At 40.4% G+C, this 25,977-nt stretch overlaps 1 protein-coding gene across 3 annotated transcripts in view; it reads right to left on the bottom strand.

Annotated features, from left to right (window-relative positions):
- Positions 1-25,977, bottom strand: part of cnot1 (CCR4-NOT transcription complex, subunit 1) — a 229,274-nt gene that overhangs the window by 38,460 nt on the left and 164,837 nt on the right. For all 3 annotated transcript variants that reach the window (XM_073069651.1, XM_073069650.1, XM_073069649.1), the window contains 10 exons: positions 24,704-24,781; positions 19,864-20,041; positions 13,437-13,567; positions 11,158-11,454; positions 9,954-10,094; positions 9,768-9,872; positions 5,572-5,691; positions 5,105-5,296; positions 1,457-1,599; positions 373-481 (listed from right to left, as the gene is read on the bottom strand). In XM_073069651.1, coding sequence (XP_072925752.1) covers positions 373-481; positions 1,457-1,599; positions 5,105-5,296; positions 5,572-5,691; positions 9,768-9,872; positions 9,954-10,094; positions 11,158-11,454; positions 13,437-13,567; positions 19,864-20,041; positions 24,704-24,781 — 1,494 coding nt within the window. The remainder of the gene's footprint in view (positions 1-372; positions 482-1,456; positions 1,600-5,104; positions 5,297-5,571; positions 5,692-9,767; positions 9,873-9,953; positions 10,095-11,157; positions 11,455-13,436; positions 13,568-19,863; positions 20,042-24,703; positions 24,782-25,977) is intronic.

Genomic DNA, 25,977 nt, shown 5'->3' with positions numbered 1-25,977 from the left:
TTAAATCATCTCTAGATTACTTATAATACTTAATACAATGTAAATGCTACGTAAAATAGTAGTTATATTGCAATGTTTAAGGAAAAATGACATGGAAAAAGTCTGTACATACTCGAACATCAAGTGCTGGAAGAGCACTTCCGGGTTTTCTAGATTTGCGGTTGGTTGAATTCGCGGATAAGGAGGGCTGACTGTACAACAAAGTAGAACTCTGCCTGTTTCAGTATTTTATGGGTATTTTCTGTGGTTTGGAGTTTTTGAACAACAGGAAAAATGTCCCCCATTGATTAAAAAATTGCAAAGTACATTATTGATTGTAATACACCAGCTTTATAACAACTAATCTTTACTTGCTGGATTGTATGTCCTTACCTGGGCTAAGTGGATATCATACTGCTGCATGTTCACCAGATGATGCCTAATGAGCAACTCCACAGCATCAACATTATACTTGTACTCATCACGGCACTCAATTAGGCACCTATTTGAACAGATCAGGAACCAGTTACAAGCTACAGATCATTTGAACTGCATTCATACATGATGGCATAAAGATTCTTCTTCATCATTGCTAACTTTTCCACTGCCCCAAACGTCCACTCTCCTCTACTTAAGGCCTCTTGTATATCCACAATTTTCTCTGCTCTACCATTGGTGGCTGAGTTATCAAATATTTAGACTTCAAATATTTAATTTCTTCAACTTCAGCCTTTATTTATCGGCTCCTTAAAACCCACCTTCAAAATTTTGGTCACCTTGCTTATATTTTGTGGCTAGACAGCATTTTAATTGATAACTCTAAGATTCTCTATGCAATTCGATGTAAAAACTCTACATAAATGAAAGCTAGTGCTTTTTACATATGATTCATAACTATGCTCTGTACCAGAGATTCCAACTGTACCAGTATTATACCCAGTGGCAGAAGTGCCAAGACAAATTTCTCTCCACGCACTAATCATAAACATAGGCAATTAATATTGTGGTTGTGTGTTAAATCCCACATCTCACTGCACTATTTTCTATTGGAGAATTTACATGAACAAGTTTAATGCATATGTGCCCAGAAGTTTCTTACCACCTCTGAAGATTTAACATTTACGTGATATTTGTTCTTCCTTTCACTCTGGCTTTTTTCCTCTTTTTTAAAAATTAAACTTCATATACACAAATACAGAATTGATAAGGATACTTGTTATAAATCAAAATATAATAGCACAAAATGCACTATATATAAATCACACTGGTACACTCTGACTTGACAAAGACTCAGCACAATGTACTCCCAACTTAAAAGACTCTACACAAATGTTAAACATGGGACTCCCTTTCTCTCCAGCTGTTTTGAAATTGTGATCAGTGATAATGAGAACTGCATCAGCAGGTATTCCTGCATTAATATCCAGTGTTTCATGGAACAAGCTGCAAAAGGTAATGAAATATGTTACTTACGCACCTAGTGATTTTATTGTTACACCACTGAGATCCATAAGCACGCCCATCCTGCAGAGCTTTCAAAACCAGCAAATGGCATTCTCTGTATCGAAGCAGGAGGTCCGAGTCTGCACTACTAGTGGCGTCCAGCAGTCCCTCCACAGCCTTCAGTTAAAATTGTCCGACATTAGTTCTAATATCAATCTATATACTACTAAAACTCTCATGCTCTGTTTGTGACCTTCAACTAGCACAAACGGTGCATTACAGCAGCACTAAATCAACTTAAAATGCGCTAACTTAAAGAATGCAGGCAAAGTTCAGGGTTATATATTTGTATAAAATTGTTCACTCGCCAAAATCAACTGCCCCGTTTTCACCCGAGAGCCGATCCGCTACCATAGAAATCGGGACGCGACACCACGACGCATGCGCACGGCCAGACACCAACCGGAGCAAAAGGGCAGGGCAGGGCAGCTCTATTTCAAGCGGTAACTGCTAATCACCATCAGCATGTGTAGGATAGGGACAGACCTAAATGCCACCCATCAATAAGAGATAAATAGATCTTATTGCAATGACGTGCTTCGAGACACCCATAAAACCCTTTGCTGCAGTCAAAGGACAGCGGTCACGTCCATTCAGGAGAGCGTCAACCACATCATCAAGAATAATCAGCATCTTGGAGACTTTGGTGTTACTGCTTCATATCTGAGTACAGTGAAAGGTTTCAATGGGACAATCAATTATGTAGAAACAGTATCAGGGCAGCTGGAATCTATCGAGATATGTAAGCGAAAAGACTTGCACACCAAGTACAAACGAAAATGATCAACATTTTTAGCTTAGTTGAACTATTACAAAGCATCAGCACTGTTGTGCAATTAAACACATTATACTCATTTCTTGTTTCTCTTCATTTCTATGTGATGCAAGCAGTCTAAAATTATATTTGTGTTCAGCTTCAGGACGACTATGACAAACAAAAAAAATCTGAGGGGGTACCACCTTTAAAAAATTGATGTTGGAGCTGCAGGATAGAAATGGGTCTATGATTAAAAAGCAGATTGCAGTCTGAGCTAGGAACGAAACGTGGAAAAACTGAACGTTTTTCCAAAAGTTTAAACTGGGAAATGCTCAACTTCTCCAAATACATCATGTGATAACCCGTCAACACCACCCACCCCCACCAGCGGAAAGGGACTGCGTCTGCATTTGGTCTGTCCCTCCCGACGTGCATTGTGGGAGCTGTAGATCATATGGTTGAGTTGAAACCCGGGTTAGACGGTAAGTAGGGACGGTTGATAACGGTTCTACGGAGGGAGGGGGAGTTGGGGTGAGCTGTCAGCCGAGTCTCCGATCTGTCAGAGGAAAACTAGCAATGTTGCCATCAGAAGGAGGAGCTATATTTGCCTTGATACGTGTCTTTCTTCTTTAATAAACTGAGTTTTTCATCTTCAATTTCCAAAGCAAAGCAATACCAATAGCATTCTTGAAAATTTAATTTTTATTCTGGTCACATCAGACTGCACTACCTTTCTCTCAAAGGGTGCCCCAACGGGTCACCCCGTTGTCTAGTTACTTACAAAAATCATAGTCCTGGTTTTAAAATAATCAGATTCAGAGTTGCACAGCACAGAAACAGGCCAATCTAAACTAACCCTACTTGCCATTACTAGGTTTGTATCCTTCCATGCCTTGTCCACTTAAGTGTCTCTCTAGATTCCTTAAATGTAGTGATTCTGACTCCAACACCATCTTTGAGCAACGACTCCCCGATACCAACTGTGTATGAAAACAAAAACCTCTCCCTCAAATCTCCTTTAAAACTCATTTCTCTCACCTTAAACTTAAGCCTTCTTGTTTTTGACTTCCCCAACATTGGAAAAAGATTGATTACCTATCTTATTTTGCCTCTTATAATCTTTTATAATCCTAACAGGGATAAACAACTGCCTATCCAACCTATCCCCCAAAACTAAAGTCGTCCAATCCAGGGAACATCCTGATGAACCTGCAGTGCACTCCCTCCAGTGCAGCCACATCCTTCCTGTAATATGGCAACTAGAAATATAGACAATGCACTAAATACAGCTTAGTCAGTGTTTTGCAAAATTGCAACATAATGTTTATAATCTATGCCCTTTCTACAAGAGCAAGCACATTATATTATATGCCTTATATTATATACCACCCATCTACCTCTGCTGTCACTTTCACTTTCAAGTTTAACTCAACTCCCAGGCCACTATATTCATCAACAATCCTTAGTACTCTACCATTTACTGTGTATCTTCTAATATTATTTGAATTCCCTAAATGCACCACCTTGCACTAAATTCCATATGCCAAAGCTCCACCCAAATTTGATTTAAATTCTTCTACAGGGTTAGACAACATTCCACAATGAGTTTCAAGTCACCTGCAAACTTACTAATCAGGCCTCCTCTATTCATTTTCAAGTCATTGACATATAATCACAAACAAAATATTACTGTGATATACCATTACTGCCATTAGTACTCTTCCACAACTACTCTCTGCCTCCAATCAATGAACCTATTTTGGCATTTTGTTTTTGATTCCATGTGCCTTAGCATTACATGCAACCTACCACTTGGACCTTGTCAACTGCCTTAATGAAACCTATGTAGACACTTCATTACTCTATCTTAACTAACTCCTCAAAAAAATTTCCCCTCACAAACCATGCTGACTGTCCGTAATCTGCTCCTGCCTTTCTAAATGCACATAAATCCTATCCCTAAAGATTTTCTCCAATAATTTCAAAAATGACTGATGTAGTAATGTAGGTATGAACAGCAGTTATCCTGGCTTATTCCTGCTGCCCTTAAAAGATGAACATTAGCCATCTTTCAGTCTTCTGGCACTTCACCTGTGGCTAAGGAAGATGCAAAAATCTACGCTGGGTACCCAGAAATCTCCTCCTCCAATCTCAATGCAACCTGGTCAGATCTCATCTTAAGGATTAGTGCATGTCATCTAGCACTCCTTCCTTTGGTATACTGACTTGTCCAATATTATCCATGTACCCTACAGTTGCCATTTTCCACATCCTTCTCCTTAGTGAATACAGATGAGAAGTGTTCATTTCAGACCCCACCCAGCTGCCCAAGTTCACACATAGATTAACTTTCTGATCCTCACCATTTCCTTGGCTATCCTCTTGATGTACTTCTACAATGCCTTGGGGGTCCCCTTTATCTTATCCACCATGGATATTTCATGGTCTTTCTTTGCAGTCTTAATTTAAGCTCTCTCCTTCATACTCTATATTCCTCAAGAAGCCTCCTTGATTCCAGTTGCCCATATTTAACATAGCTTTCCTTCTTTATCTATAACACCCATGGTCATCCAAGGTTCCTTAATCTTGCCATTGTTTTCCCTTTCACCCTTAAAGGGACAAGAATTCTTACCGTTTTAAAGATTCTCAAGCTTCTGCCACCAATCTATTTTCATCAGGTTCTCTGCTGTGCTATTGAAAGCAACTTTCCCAATTCATGACCCTATCTTGAAAATTAGCTTCCAGAACTATAGTCACAGAGAACCATTTCCAAATAGCGCTCAGTTGCTTAAATATTAAATTTAATTAATAACGATACAGATCTCAGAATACCTCTGTAGCTGAACGATTGAATAGAGTATTTACCTTCTGCAGGAGGCCAAGAGCAGCAATAGCATCACGTGAATTCCTGGCCATTACCACAGCTTCCAGTAAATTACGAAGTGCCTGAGCCTGAGGGTTCATGGCCAGAGATGGTGGAATTGCATGTAGATGTTGCTCCAGTTCTGTAATGCACTTGTCATAAATCTGTGCAATATCATCAGTTGCCCAAGCTTGCTATGGATGATAAAGACTGAGTGTGAAAGGCACTACTGGTTTTATCGAACCATGCAAGAAATTGTTCATCATTTCTAAGTAAATAGAAATCTACTATTTACAGATTCTGTAATGAAATACCACGTTAGCCAGAATTTAAGTTGGAATCACTAAATATAAACTAAAATTGAAACAGCAAAACTTAGAAATGTACAACATCAGCAATAATTAACTTAGATAATTTCACAAAAACTAGAGGGAAAAATGTCAGTATTATAGTATAGGCTTTAAGATACCTGCATGGGCTTGGCCAAGAAGCCAGTGGGCTGAGAAATATCATTGCTGGGAAGAAATCCTGGAATATTACGAGCAAACTCTTCATAGACAGCCAGTTGCTTGGGATCGACACCACCCACCTAAAAATAGAAAAACATAATAGACTAAGCCACTCATACCTCCTTAGTAGCAATCAGTTAATGTTTAAACATTTCTCAGCAAAAAGTAGTGTTAAATGAAAAACTCCCATAGCAATTTATTAAACATTCAATTTCTGCAACGTGACTTAAATGTCCGGCTGATTAAGTTGAGAAGACATAGGCAATAGCATAACAGTCACTCATCATCGCTTTAATATTCAACAAAGAATATCAGTTCTACAGAATTTTTTCTTTTAAGACCATAAGATATAGGAACTCCATTCTGCTCCATTCAATCATGGGCTGATCCAATTTTTCCAGTCATCCCCACTCCACTGCCTTCTCCCCATACCGCTTGATGCCCTGGCTAATCAAGCACCTATCTATCTCTACCTTAAATGCACCCAATGACTTGGCCTCCACAGCCGCTTGTGGCAACAAATTCCACAGATTTACCATCCTCTGACTGAAGTAATTTCTCAGGATCTTTGACTAAATGGATGTCCTTCAATCCTGAAGTTGTGCCCTCTTGTGCTTGACTCCCCTACCATGGGAAATCATTGCTATATCTAATCTGTTCAGGCTTTTTAATATTTGGAATGTTTCTATGAGATACCCCCTCATTCTCCTGAACTCCAGAGAATACAGCCCAAGAGCTGGCAGATGTTCCTCATATGATAACCCTTTCATTCCTGGAATCATTCTCGTGAATCTTCTCTGAACCCTCTCCAAAGTTAGTATATTCTTTTCAAAATAAGGAGCCCAAAACTGCACACAATACTCTAAGTGTGGTCTCATGAGTGCCTTATAGAGCCTCAAAATCACATCCCTGCTCTTATATTCTGTACATCTAGAAATGACTCAGACCACATTTCTGTTATGCTAATCCCAGCATACAGACCACTCATCAGGAGCTCCAGACTAGTTCAGAAGCAGGTGAAAACTTGGCCAGCAGGAGCCATCTCTGCTCTTCAAGACTGCTTTGAGCACACTGACTGGCACATGTTCAGGAGGGGCTGCAACTGATGGTGACTCTACATCAGTGACTACCTACATCAGCAAGTGCATTGGTGACGTCACTGTGTCCAAGACCATCATTACACGCTCCAACCAGAAGCCATGAATGACAGTGGAGATGCGTGCGCTGCTGAGGGCCCATGACTTCGCCTTCAGAGCAGGCGACAGGGTAGCCCTAACAACTGCAAGGGCCAAACTGTCCCGGGTCATCAGAGAGGCAAAGCGTGCCCATGCCCAGCGAATCCACAGCCACATCCAGGACAGCGGTGACACGCAGCACATGTGGAAGGGCATTCAAGACATCACCAACTACAGGACAACATCACCCACCTGTACTGGTGATGCCTCCCTCCCAGATGCGCTGAATAACTTCTAGGCTCATTTTGAAGCGGAAAATGACGTGGTAGCAAGGAAGTCCACCCAATGCTATGTCTCACGGTGCTGTGTCTCACCGTGGCCGATGTGAGAAGAATCCTGTGCAGAGTCAACCCATGGAAGGCTGCTGGGCCAGACAATATTCCTGGCAGAGTGCTCAGAGGATGTGCAGATCAGCTAGCAGATGTTCTCACTGACATCTTCAACATCTCCCTGAGCAACGCCACCATTCCAACATGCTTCCAGGCCGCTACCATCGTCCCCGTGCCGAAGAAGTCTTCAGTGTCCTGCCTCAATGACTACCGTCCCGTTGCACTCACATCCATCATCATGAAGTGTTTCGAGAGGCTCGTCATGAGGCACATCAAGACCCTGCTGCCCCCCTCACTGGACCCCCTGCAGTTTGCGTACTGCCCCAACCACTCAACAGACGGCGCCATTGCCATCACTCTCCACCTGACCCTAACCCACCTGGACAAAGAAGTCACGTACGTTCGAATGCTGTTCATAGACTTCAGTTCAGCATCCCTCAGAAACTGATTGGAAAGCTGAGCCTACTGGGCATCAACACCTCCCTCTGCAACTAGATCCTAGAACTTCCTGACTGGGAGACCTCAGTCAGTCTGGATTAGAGGCAGCATCTCCAACACCATCACCCTGAGCACGGAGGCCTCCCAGGGCTGTGTGCTCAGTTCACTGCTGTTCACTCTGCTGACCCATGACTGTGCTGCAACACACAACTCGAACCACATCATCAAGTTCGCCAATGACACGACCGTGGTGGGTCTCATCAGCAAGAACGATGAGTCAGCATATAGAGAGGAGGCGCAGCGGCTAACAGACTGGTGCAGAGCCAACAACCTGTCTCTGAATGTGAACAAAACAAAAGAGATGGTTGTTGACTTCAGGAGGGCACGGAGCGACAACTCCCCGCTGAACATCGACGGCTCCTCGGTAGAGATCGTAAAGAGCACCAAATTTCCTGACGGAGAATCTCACCTGGTCCCTCAACACCAGCTCCACAGCAAAGAAAGCCCAGCAGCATCTCTACTTTCTGCGAAGGCTGAGGAAAGTCATCTCCCACCCCCCATCCTCATCACATTCTACAGGGGTTGTATTGAGAGCATCCTGAGAAGATCATCGGGGTCTCTCTTCCCGTCATCACGGACATTTACACTACACCCTGCATCCACAAGGCAAACAGCGTTATGAAGGACCCCACGCACCCCTCGTACAAACTCTTCTCCCTCCTGCCATCTGGGAAAAAAACACCAGAGCATTCGGGCTCTCATGACCAGACTATGTAACAGTTTCTTCTTCCAAGCTACCAGACTCCTCAATACCCAGAGACTGGACTGACACCAACTTACTGCCCTCTACTGTGCCTATTGTCGTCTATTATTTATTGTAATGCCGGCACTGTTTTGTGCACTTTATGCAGTCCTGGGTAGGTCTGTAGTCTAGTGTAGTTTCATTTTTTTTCTGTTGTTTTCACGTAGTTCAGTGTAGGTTTTGTATTGTTTCATGTAGCACCATGGTCCTGAAAAACATCTCGTTTTTACTGTGTACTGTACCAGCAGTTATGGTTGAAATAACAATAAAAAGTGACTTGACTTGAATGCCAATATTGCATTTGCCTTCTTCACCACCGACTCAACCTGGAGGTTAACCTTTAAGGTATCCTGCACAAGGACTCCCAAGCCCCTTTGCATCTCTGTATTTTGAATTCTCTTCCCATCTAAATAATAGTCTGCCCGTTTATTTCTTCCACCAAAGTGCCTGACCATACACTTTCTATTTTACTGAGAAGTGGAGTACTAAATTGTCTGTTAACACAATTTGACATTATTTAAATATCTGGTCACAGATTAGAGATTTATATTGATTGAACATATTAAAATACAGTCAAGGAAAGCTTACATGACATTCACAATGAATGGTTAGGCCCTGATGGCGTACTGAAGAACAGAAGAACCTATATGTAAATATCCAAGGACTCCTGAAGGCAACGGCACAGGCAAATCAGGCGACGGAGAAGGAACAGGGATGAGATAGGACACAAAGAACAAGAGCGGGGAAGTTATGGAACAACTTTATAACATTGTTTGGGCCATAGCTCAGGTATTTTATGCATTTCTGGTTGCCACTCAAAAGGAAAGATACGACTACACAAGATGATCAATAAAGAAGATTGACCAGGACATTGCCCGAGACACAACTCCTCAACTGTGAAAAGACGGGATAGAATAGAGTTCCATTTCTTGGAGCATTGAACAAGCTGGTGACAGAGGCTGACATAACTGAAAAAGTAGATAGCAGATTTCCTAAACTAGAGGGTATAGGTTTAGGATGAAGGCTAAGAGGTTTAAAGGTGATCACAGGAAGGACGTTTTTCATTAAGGGTAGTTGGAAACCGGAGTGCATTACCTGAGTAATGGGGGTAGGTACTTGCACAACACTGAAGTATCCAGATGAGACTTAAGTCACCAACATGTAGATGAAGTGCCAGAAAGTGAGATTAGTATAGAAGGGTACTTGACAGTTGACATGCTGGGCTGAAGAACATGTTTTGTGCTTACAAAATGATACTTTTTAATGGTGACTTTTGTACCCAACTAATACACACACTACATGGCAATTTTTCTAAAACTGCAGACATAAAACTTCAATAAAAAAAATCAAACCTTCAATCTGATTTGCTCAGGCATACGCTCAGCCTGATAGGTCAGTACTACAGGATCACAGTATCGCCGACCTTCCTGCCTAGCATGCTTCCGGAGTTCAAACTCCTACAAAATTCAAACAAAATATTAACTGGATGCAGCAATGACAAACATGGAATTGAAGTACAGAAGAGGAAAGAAACTTACTGTTGCAAGTCGTTTGTCCATTTCAGGACCTGCTTTTTCAACAGCTGTTTTCTGAATAAAACAACATGCAAGCTCACAATTGTCTTGTGCTATCTGGGCAGCTGCTTGTTCCATCATCTCCCTCTGTTGTGGAGATGCAGCCTACAGGGAAAATCAACAAATTTCAGGATTCACTCGCAGATTCAATGAGAGAATTATCAAACAATTGTCCAAGAGTTTGTGCTCAGCCAAACTAATTGTAAATACTGAACATTTGCAAAAAAAGAGCAAGCAAGCTATTCTGGGCTCAACCAATACTTTAACAAGGTTACTAAATAGATCATTCTACAGACAAGTGGAAATCCAGAAGTACCCAAACCACATTAAATTCTAAAGTTTAATTCAAATAAAACTCCTCTATTTTGAACTGTCCCTTGGCTTAAATGAGAGCATCAATAATAATAATGAAGAGCTCATATTCAAAACCAAGGATATCCTTTAGCACTAGAGCGTAGCCTATGTTGGTATGAAGGCCCAGACACAGGTTTAAAACTAGTGCAGGAAAAATGGATAACAAGTCAATAAAGCTGGTAAAAAGAACACAGCACATTGTTAAAAAAAATGCATTGATACATTTTTAACAGTTTAGGTAAAATTAAATATCAATTTAGTTATTAAGACATATTACTTCATTGCTTTTCGGAATTGAGTCAATAAAAATAGTCTTTATGTTTACCATGCACTGAGTTCCCAGCGTGCTAAATCTTTGGATACCTGGTGACTTGTTTAAAACTCACTTTGGGCATGCAGACTAATTTTTAATAACCAGTTTTTGTTTAGGTGTCTCTCCATCAGCTTTAGACTGCAATTCCATCTACAATGATCAACTTTTCAGTGATAATCTTGACTTCAGATGTCATCATGAGGGAGATAAAAGTTACAAATGCCCTTGGTGTAGTCAAACAGGAAATCCCTCATTAGTTTTTACATCAGAATGGAACTCACATGGCTAGGAGAAATCCTATGGGAACTTTCTATTGTTGTCTGAGGTTAAGAACCTGCATGCTCCTGTCATTAAGAGTGAGTCCATAGCATGGCACCAGAAAAAGACCAATACTTTGCATGTAACTTCTTTTTCAAGTGCATGTTAAAACCAGCAAGCAGTTATCCAACTGCATGTTCCAGTAGGAAAGGAATGCATTCTACTGGAAGGAGATTTACTAACCCGTAGAGCTGTGGCAAAGTTGTTCTTTAGGTTTGTAGCAATGCTCATCAGTAATGGCTCCCTGCACGTAATCATGGCCATCCCTGCAGTCAAGTTACGCATCATGTGATGTGCTGCAACTCTCATTCGTGACTCTTCAGAATCTAGAGCAAAATCTTTGCGAACTATCTGTTCACAGGTGGTCATGGCAATTTTGATGGAACGGTCAACGACAGGATGAACGAGCTCCTGCACAGCACGGTCGATTGCTTGCCGAACATATGACTTCAGCTGTGGATGAGCTTGAAACAAAGGAATCTGAAAAGGGAAGAAAATTAAACAGAGCCAGTTTATCAAAGTGTTCTGCACAAGCAGATGCACCCAAACATAAACTTATTAACAAAATACTTCTTAAACTAAAGGAACACTTAGAACAATTCTGAGGAAGCTAATAGCTTAAATAAGCAAAAATTCAAAGTATAAATACAATTATTTGAAAGCCACTGAAAACCCCATATAAGCTGCATTCATTATTGTACTTAAGAGCCATTAATTATGGACATCAACATACCATTTTCTAAATCAAATAGTACTACCTCTGGATAGGAAGTCTGGATAATTTCTTGCAAGTACTGAGAGTAAAAGGACTATACACCCTAGCAAGCAATAAAAAGTTGGAAGTGGGAGCACTATAGGAGCAAGATGTCTGATGTACTTCCTCGGATAAAACCAGTATTCAACCCAGCAGACAATTAAATGGATTGAAACAGAAGGAAACTGGCACATTGACAACAGTGCAACTGGTGATGGCAATGCTTTGCAGCATTTTCATGTAGACAATTTAATCACAGTACTCTATTTAAAACAAAAATCATATTTGTAAAAAATCTGACTTTGCTTATTAAAGGAAGTTTTGCATCATTATGAAATTATGAATAACTTCTTGTGTAAATGGAAATGTGAGTGAGAATACTCTTTAGACTTGTTGCTTCAAGCACAATATTGCATCTCCTGAGTAATAATTCTTCCAAATGTATTGTGATTGGCTTAGTCAATATTGATTTTGTAGTATTTGATGTGCAGTAAGCACTGTCATGATTGAGTTCTACATGCCCAGAATGCTTTGAGACTTCTAGAGATGGTGAAAGGTACTGTAAAAATAAGACCACAAGATATAGGAGCCCAATTAAGCCATTTTGCTCATTGAGTCAGATACACTATTGCATCATGGCTGATCTAATATTCACCTCAGCCCCAATCTCCTAGCTTCCTCATTTCTATTCTAGAAGGATGCCCTGTATTCTGAGGCTATGTCCTCTGGACTTAGACTCTATCACCATAGGAAACATCCTCTCCACATCCAGTCTATCAAGGCCATTCACCATTCAATAGGTTTCAATGAGGTCACCCCTCAAACCTCTCAACTCCAGTGAATACAGGCCCAGAGCCATCAACTGCTTTTCATATGAAAAGTCAATCAATTCCAGAATCATTTTCGTGAGCCTCCTTTAAAGCCTCTCCAGTTTCAGCACATCCTTTCTAAGAGGACCTGCTCAAACCTGCTCACAATACTTCAGTGAGGCCTCATCAGTACGTTATAAAGTCTCAACATTACAACCTTGATTTTATACTCTAGCCCTCTTGAAATGAATGCTAACTCCGCTTTTGCCTTCCTCACTATGGACTCAACCCACAAATTAACCTTTATGGAATATTGCACAAAGACTCCCAAGTCCCTCTGCACCTCAGTTTTTTGTATTTTCTCTCCATTTATAAAATAGTCTACCCTTTCATTTATTCTACCAAAGTGCATGAGCATACACCTCACGACATTGTATACCATCTGTCACTTCTTTGCCCATTCTCCTAAGTCCTACTGTAGCCTCTCTACTTTCTCAAAACTACCTACCCCTTCACCTACCTTAATATTGTCTGCAAAGCCATCAATTCTGTCATTCAAATCACCGACATATAACAAAAAATCAGTCCCCACAGACCCCTGACTAGCAGCCAACCAGAAAAGGTTCACTTTACTCCCACTTTTTTTTTAAAATTTGCAATTTTTCCCCCCCGCAGACTTCTCATTCACTCAAATCTGACCCACTAATTTAGCATCCTGGTTAGCTGCTGATAGATTTCATGCCTGAAATAACTAGGCAGAACATAGCAGCTCATGGAATGAAGGCTAGCGCTAAATCCCATGCTTGGATTAAACATTTACATGAGGCATATATGTTACGTATCATGATACTAAATGTTATCTTGCCTGTTATTGGCACATTATAAACAAAACACCTTACATTTGGATTGACTGTAATGTGTGGAGCCAAGGCAGCCAGAGAATATACATTGATGTCGTGATAGCTGAACTGTGGCTGTGGAGGGCCAGTGGTCGTACAAGTGGTTGTTGTTGCTGGAGTCACTGATGCAGCTGGAAAGCAAAAACATTAAGTTAATCTTACATTCTTTCTTTGTGCGGACTTGGACACCACTTGCAGGTGCTTGGAATTTTACATGTTTCAGGGATTAAAATAAGAGGCATACTTCCATTAACTTGGAAACAAAAGGAACAAAGAAAATTAATGGAAGTTTCAACTGCAGTTATAGTGACAGACTAGAATTACTCACAAAATGTGTAATACAAATCTAAAATACCACATAATCTTCTTCAGTAATTGTACACAATTGGATTATTCTAATGTGCCCATGTGTGACACAAATTACTTTTGTGATCCATCAGCATCAGGCCCATGACAGGAACCCATGTACAAGAAATGTCAGTTTCAGTGCTGTGCTTTCCCAATGACTGCGGTTTCACAACTTGTTAAATAGCAGGAAATATTTCAATTTGTCACCGATTTCTCACCTATAAAGAATGTTCTTAACTTTGAAAAAAAATTGAGTACATAACTAAATATTTCTATGAATGCATGGATTCACATGGAACATTGAATTACAGATGAACTATTGTTTGATAGCTCAGTTAACCTTACATTAGCATGTTCTTCTGGATGATAAAATGGGAGCAATAACCTACTGAATATTAATTACAGATGTTATGAATGTGACGCAACTCTGAGGGGCCGAAGGGTACAAAGTCGCCCCGTCCTTTTTGAGAATCGCAAGATCGCTATTAATTCAGGTCTGAGACCCAGGAAATGAGAGAGAGACGTCCAGAATACACAAGGTTTGGAATGTGTCCTGACCTCAGCGAAACAGAATCACTGATAACGGCCATTGTCTCTTGGAGACGGAATTGTGTATTGAGTACTGTACTATTCATTGAAACCCCTCAGGGGACAACTAGAGTGGTCTGGTTGAGGGATTGCATCATCCCAACCTGATTGACATCTGAGACCCCGTGAGTAAGGATAAAAGACGGGTCTGGGGAACAACCCCTTTAGACGCAACAGGAAAAACGCTGGAAATCCAGTGACAGCGTTTATAGCAAAAGCCGGTGGGGGCTCGTGTGCGTCCTCCCTTGCCAGGGTGGCGGGCTCATCACAGAAGAACGGTTTAGCTAAAGGAGAGACCACAAGTGAACGGCCACACCAACGGGACTCCTGACGGATCGAAATCATAAAAGGAAAGCCGGCAAGTTTTTCTCCAAATCTCTCTCTCTCTCCAACCATTGCAACATAGCGGTCCCCAATGGCTGCAGCCTGCATGAACTGAGTGAACTTTATATTTCCATCGGACAATTCATTATCCCCTAGACAACGATAGAGCTTATTTCTTATTGATTATTATTATACCCGCACTTTTAGATTTAGTATTGATGACATATATTATCTGTATACTTGCATTGATATTATTTTTCTGTATTTTTACTAATAAATACTGTTAAAAATAGTATCATCAGACTTCAACGGACGTCTCCATCTTTGCTGGTAAGTGACCCAGTTACGGGGTTCGTAACACAGAAAATGGCCTTAGGATAAATTTGTACAGTGAAGACAGATTTAAATGACAGTAATTCAACAGACATTTAAAAAATTACCACTGCCACTTAGTGGTATGATTCCCTCCCACACAACGGACTGGGAAGCCTTGGAGAATGTGGTGGTATATCAAAGAGAAAGTCTGTTGGTTGACTTTTCAAATGCTACGTTCATCACTAAACCTGTGACTAGTGGTGTGCCACAGGGATCAGTGCAGTGCTGGGTCCATTGTTACTTGTCATCTATATCAAAATTGGATCAGCAAATTTGCTGATGATGCAAAGACTGGAGGTGTAGTGGACAGTGAGGAAGGTTTTCAAAGCTTGGAGAGGGATCTGGACCAGCTGAAAAAATGGGCTGGAAAATGGCAGATGGAATTTAATACAGATAAGTGTGAGGTATTGCACTTTGGAAGGAAAAACCAAGGTAGAACATACAAGGTAAATGGTAGGGCACTGAGGAGTGCAGTAGAACAGAGGGATCTAGGAATACAGATACAAAATTCCCTAAAAGTGGCATCACAGGTAGGTAGGGTAGTAAAGAGAGCATTTGGTACATTGGCCTTTATAAATCAAAGTACTGAGTATAAGAGTTGGAATGTTATGGTGACGTTGTATACGGCATTGGTGAGGCCGAATTTGCAATATTGTGTACAGTTCTGGTCACTGAATTACAGGAAGGATATTAGTAAGGTTGAAAGAATGCAGAGAAGGTTTACAAGGATGTTGCCGGAACTTGAGAAACTGAGTTACAGAGAAAGGTTGAATAGGTTATGACTTTATTCCCTGGAGCGTAGAAGAATGAGGAGAGACTTGATAGAGGTGTATAAAATTATGATGGGTATAGATAGAGTGAATGCAAGCAGGCTTTTTCCACTGAGGCTGGAGGAGAAAAAAACCCAGAGGACATGGGTTAAGGGTGAAGGGGGAAAAGTTTAAAGGGAACATGGGGGGGGGGGCTTCTTCACACAGAGAGTGGTGGGAGTGTGGAATGAGCTGACAGATGAAGTTGTAAATGCGGGCTCACTTTTAACATTTAAGAAAAACTTGGACAGGTACATGGATGAGAGGTGTATGGAGGAATATGGGCCAGGTGCAGATCAGTGGGACTAGGCAGAAAAATGGTTCGGCACAGCCAAGAAGGGCCAAAAGGCCTGTTTCTGTGCTGTAATGTTCTATGGTTCTATCTATTAAGAATTACTAAATAGGGAGCTTCTTCCAACATTGAAAATCTTGTAAAATAAAATTTAACAAACCTCAAATTGTTCAGCTATTACATACTAATACAACATTGAATGCCTCAAAGGTAAAAGGACATCATATGATGATCTTGGTATCATGACACTTCATTCAACTGCTCTGCCAAGGGAAAAGTAACCAGAGAGATAGTTGTGTGCTTTCCAAATTAGTATTTGATTGCTGGAAAGACATCAAAACGCTGTGAGAAGTGTAATATTGTTGTTCCCTCTTCTCTGCAAGGAGGAAAAGCAGCAACTTCTCCAAGGTCTGAAGTTGAATTGACAGATTCCCCTAGTTCCAGGAAGATAGCATCAAATAAACCCAACAGAAGCACTAAACTCTCTGAAAATTACCTTGTCATAGGACAAATCATCCTTAACGTGGCACAACAGTTCAATATTTTTCTAAACCAAAGCTAATAGCAAACATGGAAGAAAATTCTTTATTCAAAGGACAGAGAATTTGGAACTTGATACCAGAGGAAGAGGTCAAGGCCATCAATAGTGAAATATTTAACAGAACACTGGACAAGCAGATGAAGAGTGGAAGAGATTGAGATGATGGATGAGGCTCAAGTGAAGCACAAGATCCAGCACAGACAGTTTGAGTCTGATGCCCACCTCTATAGCACTGATCCTAAAGGCTGATCTATACTTGTGCGTATGGGCTACACCGTAGCACTGATTTTCACTTCTGCATAGGCTCGATGCCATAGTGAGCATATGTTGGTGTGCGCCAAAATGCTAGTTGGCGGTGGGGTTTCTATGCTACTGTGTTGTTTCTTTGTGAGAAGCATGGACGAGGAAATGCATTTCAAACATTTTTGCACGTCGGCAGGAAGATCTGATGATTTGGTTCATCTATTTTGCATCAGTGTACAGACATGGCGAAGAAGTAGTAACCGGATATACGTAGGAGGAAATGCGATGCTACCAAGCGGAACTGTCACAGTTGTTGCAGTCTGCATTGCTGCGACGCGAGTTACTTTTTTGAGGAGGTGCACGTCACCCTACAGCGTAGGGTACGCGGTACCTACGGCGTACACGCAACGCATTGGTATAAATCAGCCTTTACAGTAAGGACAAATTGAAAATTCCAGTGTTACGTCTTTAATCGTTGATTTAAATAGGCGGGTAGACTAGACTTCCCTTGAGTCTCTTCCTAATCAAATCCAGAAGTCACAGTGATCAAGGTTATTATCAATAGAGGTCATGAAATTATAGGACTAAGACCAAATGTAACAGAGAAATGCTGAAAGGAAACTACTGTTGGAAAATGCATGATCATGCACTTTGGTGGAAGAAATAAACGGCCAGATTATTATTTAGATGGGGAAAGAATTCAAAACACAGAGATGCAAAGGGACTTGGAAGTCCTTGTGCAAGACACCCTAAAGGTTAACCGCCAGGTTGAGTCGGTTGTGAAGAAGGCGAATGCAATATTGGCATTCATTTCTAGAGGCACAGAATAAAAGAGCAAGGATGTGATTTTGAGGCTCCATAAGGCACTTTTGAGACCACACTTGGAGTACTGTGTGCAGTTTTGGGCTCCTTATTTTGGAAAGCATATACTGACATTGGAGAGGGTTCAGAGAAGATTCACGAGAATGATTACAGGAATGAAAAGGTTACCATATGAAGAACGTCTGGCAGCTCTTGGGCTGTATTCCCTGGAGTTCATTAGAATGAGGGGGTATCTCATAGAAACATTCTGAATGTTAAAAGGCCTGAACAGATTAGATATGGCAAAGTTATTTCCCATGGTAGAGGATTCTAGGACAAGAGGGCTTGACTTCAGGAATGAAGGACGTCCTTTTAGAATTGAGATGCAGAGAAATTTGTTTAGTCAGAGGATGGTAAATCTGTGGAATTTGTTGCCACGAGCAGCTGTGGAGGCAGCTATTTAAGGCAGAGATAGATAGGTTCTTGATTAGCCAGGGCATCAAAGGATATGGGGTGAAAGCAGGGGAGTGGGGATGACTGGAAGAACTGGATCAGCCCATGACTGAATGGCAGAGCAGACTTGATGAGCCGAATGGCCTATTTCTGCTCCTATATCTTTTGTACTGCAAAAGAAAATACGTGCAAAACTCTCATAGCATTCCCCTAGTCTAGTACATCTGTGTTGGTGCAGTTTCATAGATGTTGGCTTTTGGCCATGTTGAAAACCACACCCAGACAATTATTTTTTCTTTCTGTAAGCTTAAAGAAATGAATGCTGGTGGACTGACTACATGACACTGAAATGGCAGAGATCATGGAAGCCTCACCACTCTACAAGAGGTTAATAGAAAATGAGATACATGCAGCAATGCAGCCTCAATGGTGTGCTGCATGAGCTTAAACAGGGATTCAACCACAGTGAATAGCCGACAACCTTTCCAACATTTAATGCAAAGAAAGTACAAGCCTTGGGTGGATACATCATGCTGTAAACACAGAATAAACTCTCTGAATAAGCATAGCTGGGAATCCCTGCAGTCCAATATTAACAGTTTAAAGTCTCTACAGCCAGAATTTTACTTTTTAAAGAACAAAGACTGAAAATCAATTCTAGCATGACACACTAGAGGAGTAAATACAATATATATTTAGTTGTACACCCACACCTCCGCACCAACTCCCTCTTTAATTTAACTGCAGGGGCAGTGAAAAAGCATGACAGATTTCTGGTGCAGCAGGGTCATGAGCAATAAACACAGGCAAGGCAGTAAAATTGGAAATAAATGTTAAGTTACAAAAAATGTCATTAATAACCAAGCTGTATTAATTTTGGCAGAGGTGGGTATGCAATTCTGATATTTCAGACAGATAGCTAAATAGACAGAAGGGACAAACAGCCCTTCCCTCTTAGCAATACAAACAGACACTCTATTCAGCATTAGTTTGAGATAGAAAATAAATCTGAACAATTATCAACATAATATCCAAAAACTTTTCCCTAAAAATCGTTTATCAGCTAAATTAAAATGAATGGCAAAATATTAACACAAAAATGCAGGCATACCAAACCCTAGGATGTTTAATTCCAGTGTCCTCCGTTCTACATCTTACATTACAGTCAGGACTGAGGTGGTAGCGTCTGGTACAGCACATCATGAATTCTAGAATTATATAGCAATTACAGTAAAATAGCTGCTGCACCCTAAAAAGATTGCACAATGGCCACGGCTGTTAGAGTATTAGAACCTGCATTTTTTGAACCTTCAGCAGACTGACTCCTCCACTGGAAAAACATTTCCCCTCCCAGCTGCCGTGGAGCCACTTCTCTTCCTTTGTCAGCTAAAGACCAAGGCTTCAATCTGGCCTACTGGCAACGCCTGCAAATGCACTTCTCCCTGGGTCCTAGTGCACTCAGTGTTAGTGAAATCTGACTCTCCCCATACTTTAACACCAATGCTCTCATTACGCAAGCAACCAAAAAGGTCAATGACCACATACAATTTACAGTATTTTGCTCGTAATTAAAATTAACAATGCAGTGTACAATATTTGTTTTCTATGCAAGTGAAATGATTTAATACTGAATAAAAAGTAAAAGCACTTTACCAGTGGTGACAACTACTGGCGGTTCCTCAGGTATTTTGGACTCTCTCTTTGGAGCTGATAGCTGCTCTTCTAGATTTGTCAATTTTTCTTTGTCCTTCAATAATGTTCCAGGCTTCAAGTCATTGATATCCAAAGCCAGATTTTTACACAAGACCTCGATCTCAAACTTCAGGTTTAACTAGAAAAATATTCGTGAAAATGAAGAGAGTTAAATAACCTTCCAATTTAATGCCAGAGCAAAAGGAAACATAAATAAATAATCAACAAAGCTCATGTTCAAATTATTGTGGACCCTGGCTCCAAATTCTTGAAAAATGCAATCATCAGAAATGCATTTCAGGTTGAAATTTGCATGAGTGTTTGTCTTGAGTATATTTGTAATTTGATTTAACCCTTTTGCAGAAGTCTTGTTTATTCTGCCAGCTTATGAAACCAAAATCTTAAAGGGACTGACGACTTTTTTTTATCTTCCCAACACAATGCTTCTCAACATCTATAGCAACAGATAAAATATCAAACAACAACACACACAAAATGCTGGTAGAACACAGCAGGCTAGGCAACATCTATAGGGAGAAGCGATGTCGACGTTTCGGGCCGAGATCCTTCGTCAGGACTAACCGAAAGGAAAGATAGTAAGAGATTTGAAAGTAGAGGGGGGGAGGGGAAAATGCGAAATGATAGGAGTAGACCGGAGGGGGTGGGATGAAGCTGAGAGCTGGAAAGGTGATTGGCAAAAGTGATACAGAGCTAGAGAAGGGAAAGGATCATGGGACGGGAGGCCTCAGAAGAAAGAAAGGAGGGGGGCGGATCCGGCACCAGAGGGAGATGGAGAACAGGCAAACAACTAAATATGTCAGGGATGGGGTAAGAAGGGGAGGAGGGGCATTAACGGAAGTTAGAGAAGTCAATGTTCAATAGATAAAGTATCATTTGTTTTTGCATTTCAAATCAGACATCAAACTCATCACTTGATAAAATAATTGCTTCAAAGTAAATGGAACCACAAATACCTAAGATGTCTTTTATTGGATACTAACAATTGACAGATGTCAGGCACAAGTACCAAGACTGCTTTCAAACCCTTGGGAAAATTATCTTGTTTTGGGACAATGGAGACGAAATGAAGACTTTAAAAGGAGAAAGGTCCTTAACTTGATGGGTTGCCTGCCATACCTGACAATGATGGTTAAATTTGTGTTGTTCAGATGATGAAAAATGCACAAAAAACCTATACAGGCGAGTTTTTAAAGTGGTAAAGTTGGTTTGCTGGGGCAGTTCAAAGCTCCTGACCTCTGGGTCCAGTCATCACAACTGGAGTCTTCCTTGCTTGGAGTGAATGACCATGACTTCTTCTGAGCCATGTCATGCCCTTAGCTCTCTACAAAGCATTGTGGAACTGCCTTACTGGCTGTTAGATTTCACTGTTGATTTCATCGTTTCATCCATCCAGTCCGTCAGAGCTGACTTCACATGCTAGGACAGCTCAGTAAGTCCCTATCTCACCAGTGTATGAGGCCCACCAGCTACCCTCAGCTGGTTTAGCCCCCTGTTCAAGCAGTGAACATTAAATCTGTACTTCAGTAAAGGGCAGTGTGAAGGCAGAATGTGCTGGTACCAACTGGGAACCTTAATTATGGCTCAAGACTAAAAAAAAAGGAAACCATCTAACACAAGCTTTAAAATATTGCATGCATATGTGGTGCTGCCTACTCCCTAGCAGAGATGCTGTATGTAGGTGCTCATGTGCAAACAGCACAAAATAGTAATTTATCACAGGAAATGATACTTCAGATCGGACTCAGCCCTTCACCCTACAGTAGACCTGACATCATTCCAGCTGCATTCTGTTCTTTGGAGGAAAGGGTTTTGAAAACAGTTACAGCAAGATGTCTGAATCATACAGTGCAGTAATTCCCAGCTGAGCTTAGTCAGAAAATAAGATGGAGGACTAACAGCACCATTTAATCTCCCACATCAAGAAACAGCTCTCGATTAAAACACAAGTTCTGATTTTCCATTTTTGGTTAGTTGGCATATTTAAAATCATTCCATGAGAAATGGTGAAAAGTTGGAGATACTTCCAGTCTTTTGCATGAATTATGCACAAGAAGTTAGTTACTTGGCCAAGGTACAAAACACTATAGTCAGAATGTTATTTCAGTTATCTTAACATCTGTTAATAATGTGTCAGATCACTCGCCAGTCAGTTAGCATATCTATCTGCTAGTTCTTTGATAAAGCTCTCCCTGTACTTTACCTCGGAGCTCCAGGAAAAATGTCAATCAGCCCTGGATCAAAAACTGTACTTCCAAAAACTCTCAATCATTCGTCATCCACAGCAAAAAGCTTGTACAGTATCCTAAAGTATTTAGCCCCCAACCCTTTGATTACATAAATGAGTATTATAATCAGGGATTTTGACCAATTTAATTGAGATATTTCGTTTGTGAACAACATGCTCCTTTGTCCCTCTCATGCCAGAAAAATAGAAAATTATAAAGCATGAAAAATTAAAAATGCAAAAAATGAAATGTCAGCAGTTCAAAAGTACTCATCCCCTTTTGCTCAGTACTTAGTTGAACCACCACTCACAGCTATAACAGCATCTTTTTGGATAAGTCTCTATTAGCATTAGCAATGGAGCAAGATTTGCCCATTCCATCTGGCACAATTCTTCAACTGTGCCTGGTTAGTTGGGGATTGGTGGTGGACAGCAATCAACCTCTGATCAATCCTGACCAAATTTCCAGTCCCTGCTGCTGAAAAGCATCCCAATAGCACGATGCTACCTCCACCATACTTTGCAGTAAGGTTGGTGTTACCTGGCTGATGTGCAGTATTAGATTGTACTGTGGCTGTGGTTTCATATTTTTTTCTACTTCTTCATGATGAACTGCACTGAGATCTGGGTGCCTTTGAGATGGTCCTCCACCCTTCCCTAAATCTGTGCTTCTCTATTATCATTTCCCTGACTTTTCTTGATTCTTTTGTCATCATTTTGGTTTGGTCTGTTGAAAATCTATAATACTGTTGGACCTTACAGAGAGGGGGAGTATTTATTCAGGTGATCCTCTCATCAACAAATTGGGCGAGTTGGTAAGGTAATATACAGTATTGTACCAGAAGTTATTGTAGCAATTATAAAAGGGATGAATACCTTCTCAGCATCACAATTTTGGTTTTAGTAAATTGTTGACAGGTTTTGGAATTTTCTTTGATTTGATATAATGCACAATCTTTTGCATTTTAGCTTAAAAATCTTACTTCAAAATATAATAAATTTAAAACATTAAATAGAAAAATGTTAAAATAGCTATGGGAGCTGAATATTTTTTCAAGGCACTATTTTCATTGGAAATTTTGAAAATATTCCCATTCCCATTATGTACTTAGCTGCATTTCAAAGATTATGCATTGATCCCAAACCCACCTTTTTTACTTGCTGTGGGAGAAAGATTCTCATATTCTACTAGGTATTCATAATAATAAACTTACACAGCTATGTACTGCAGAATCCTTTTAATGAAACAGTTTAGGTTCAACTCCTCCAGAAACAAAGTGTTCCAATGGACAGCACCAATGTTAAACTTGATCATTATAACAGCTATTACATTTAGACCCAAGTACATGAATTCTCAGTGCAGCCTGGTCTCAACGATCTTACTGGTTTCTTTCCCAATGTGTAAACAAATATACAAACAAACTGTCTATAAATTCTAGCCCCTCAATTGCTTTCCCAAGCTTTTAGAAAATGTAATTTTATGTAACAGTAAGGGGGGTTATTTCTAGCTTTCTGAAATGGCAACATAGTAGATAGAAACATTTTACAGAACCCCCAAATATGGATTAAAAAAGATACCCCAATTAAATGAAACAGGATTTCTTAATAAAATTTTGAAATTATTTAGAGCAAAATCTTTAGCTTTAAAATCAGCGTAGCTATTCACCATACATGGCAGATGTTGCTGGAGCAGTATATCATTATCCAGATGAGTGCATTCTTTCAGACATAATGCCAACAGTCCTTTTTTATCTTATTGTACTCTAAAAGTTTCAGTTATATAGGCATCTTTCCCAAACTTGGAGCAGAGTAATGTGGTGGAATATTGCAAAAGGAAAAGAAAGAACCAATAGATTTATGTCCCCGTCCCCCCCCCCCCCCCCCACCTTAGTTCTGCACTCAGCACTTGCACTAATCATGGAAGAGTCCAAGTTGTGGGCATGATACCTTGGTGCCGGACATTTATGGCCTACCCCCAGAACATCCTCAGACTCTGTTGGTCATTGATGTAAACAACACATTTCATTGTATGTTTTGATGTACGTGTGACAAATAAAGTTAATCACTTTTAATGTGCATAGACTGTCCCCGAAGTTCCCAAACCTAACCCCAGCAGTCACTTGTGCTATAAATTTAGTACAACAGATTTTTTTTAGTTTCAGCAAAATTTCGCAAACAATCTAAAAAATTTTCAATTTAACTTTACAATTTGTTGAATTAAGTTTGACAAGTTATAAAGGCTCCCAAATTTGAGCAAGCAGGTGGGAGGAGGAAATGAAACAACATACTAAGATTTTCTAATCACACCTACAAGACCCAAGACCACATTCTGTTACACTTCTCCCTACAATAGTTTCTGCAAGAAATTTAGTCTTATGTTTAAAATTAAACAAAATATTTTTGATTTCCTACTTTATACAAAGTTCAGCAAAAGCAAGAGAATTTACTCGATAATATTTAGCCATCTTTCAGCAATGAAGTTAATGTAAACCATATTCACAGTGTAATAGCAGGTGGCAATAAGTTTTAAAGAATTTAGAATAAATATAAACCTACCTTCAAATCATGCTCTTGATGTAGCTCTGCTAATACATTCATGATAGCCATCGTCCACGGATTTGGAGGCCTGAAAACCTATAGAACACAAAACAATTAAGACCAAATATCTGACACTGTAAGAAAGGAAATCTAAGATAAATACTTCATACATTATTCCCCTCCCTCTTCACACCATTTTCTAGCCGTTAGACAGCTGTTATAATTTTGAAGTTCCTATATTTTTTCCATTGTGTACTTCTATTAATCCAAAATTAGCTTGATTCCCTTGCTCAATAAATATTCTCCTTTAACTTATCTACAGGGTAGATGATACAATAAGCTGATGAAAGTGGTTCTGTGGAAGTTTCAAGAACTTCAACAATAGCAATATACAAACATAAGAGATGCTGCAGATGCTGGAAATCCAGAGCAACACACACAAACTGCTGGAGGAATTCAGCAGGTCAGGCAGCATCTATGCAAATGAATATACAGTCTGCATTTTGGGCAGAGATCCTTCATCAGGACTAGAAAGGAAAGGAGAAGCTGCCAGAATAAAAAGCTGGGGGAAGGACGATGACAAGGTGAAGCCAAATGGTTAGGAAAAGTAAAGGCTGGAAAAGCTATTTGATAGGAGGGGAGAGTGAACCATGGGAGAAAGAGAAGGGGGGGGAGGGGAGGTGATAAGCAGGTGAGGAGAAGAGGTAAGAGTCCAGAGTGGGGAATAAAAGAGGGAAAGGGAAGGGGGGAAATTTAAAAAAATAAATACAAATTTTAAATCACTGGAAGGAGAAATCGATGTTCGTGCCATCAGGTTGAAGGCTACGTACAGACTGATTTTTATCTTACATCCTCCACCCTGAGAGTGACCTCATCATGGTATAAAAGGAGGCCATGGACTGACATGTCAGACAGAGAATTGAAATAGGAATTACACTGGTTCACCACAGGGAAATTCTAACATTTGGTGGATGAAGCAGAGGTGCTTGACAAAGTGGTCTCCCAACTTACGCTGGGTGTTACCAATGTAGAATTGGCTGGATCTGATACAGTAGATAACTCCAACAGATTTACGTCACCCCTCCTAGAAGGACTGTTTGGGGCCCTGAATGGAGGTAAGGGAGGAGATAAACGGACAAGGGAAAATCAGAGGGAGCCAACTGCAGAAAGCAGGGAGGGGGGGCAATGTTTTTGGTGATAGGATCCTACTGAAGATGGCGGAAGTTTGAAAGAATGACGCGTTGGATGCGGAATACCAAAACAATTTTTTTTAAAATGGTGAAACAACATTT

This window comes from Hemitrygon akajei, chromosome 17, assembly GCF_048418815.1.
Source record: "Hemitrygon akajei chromosome 17, sHemAka1.3, whole genome shotgun sequence".
NCBI lineage: Eukaryota > Metazoa > Chordata > Chondrichthyes > Myliobatiformes > Dasyatidae > Hemitrygon > Hemitrygon akajei.
The sequence above is the reverse complement of the archived record's forward strand: the minus strand, read 5'-3'. Positions and strand labels throughout refer to the sequence as shown.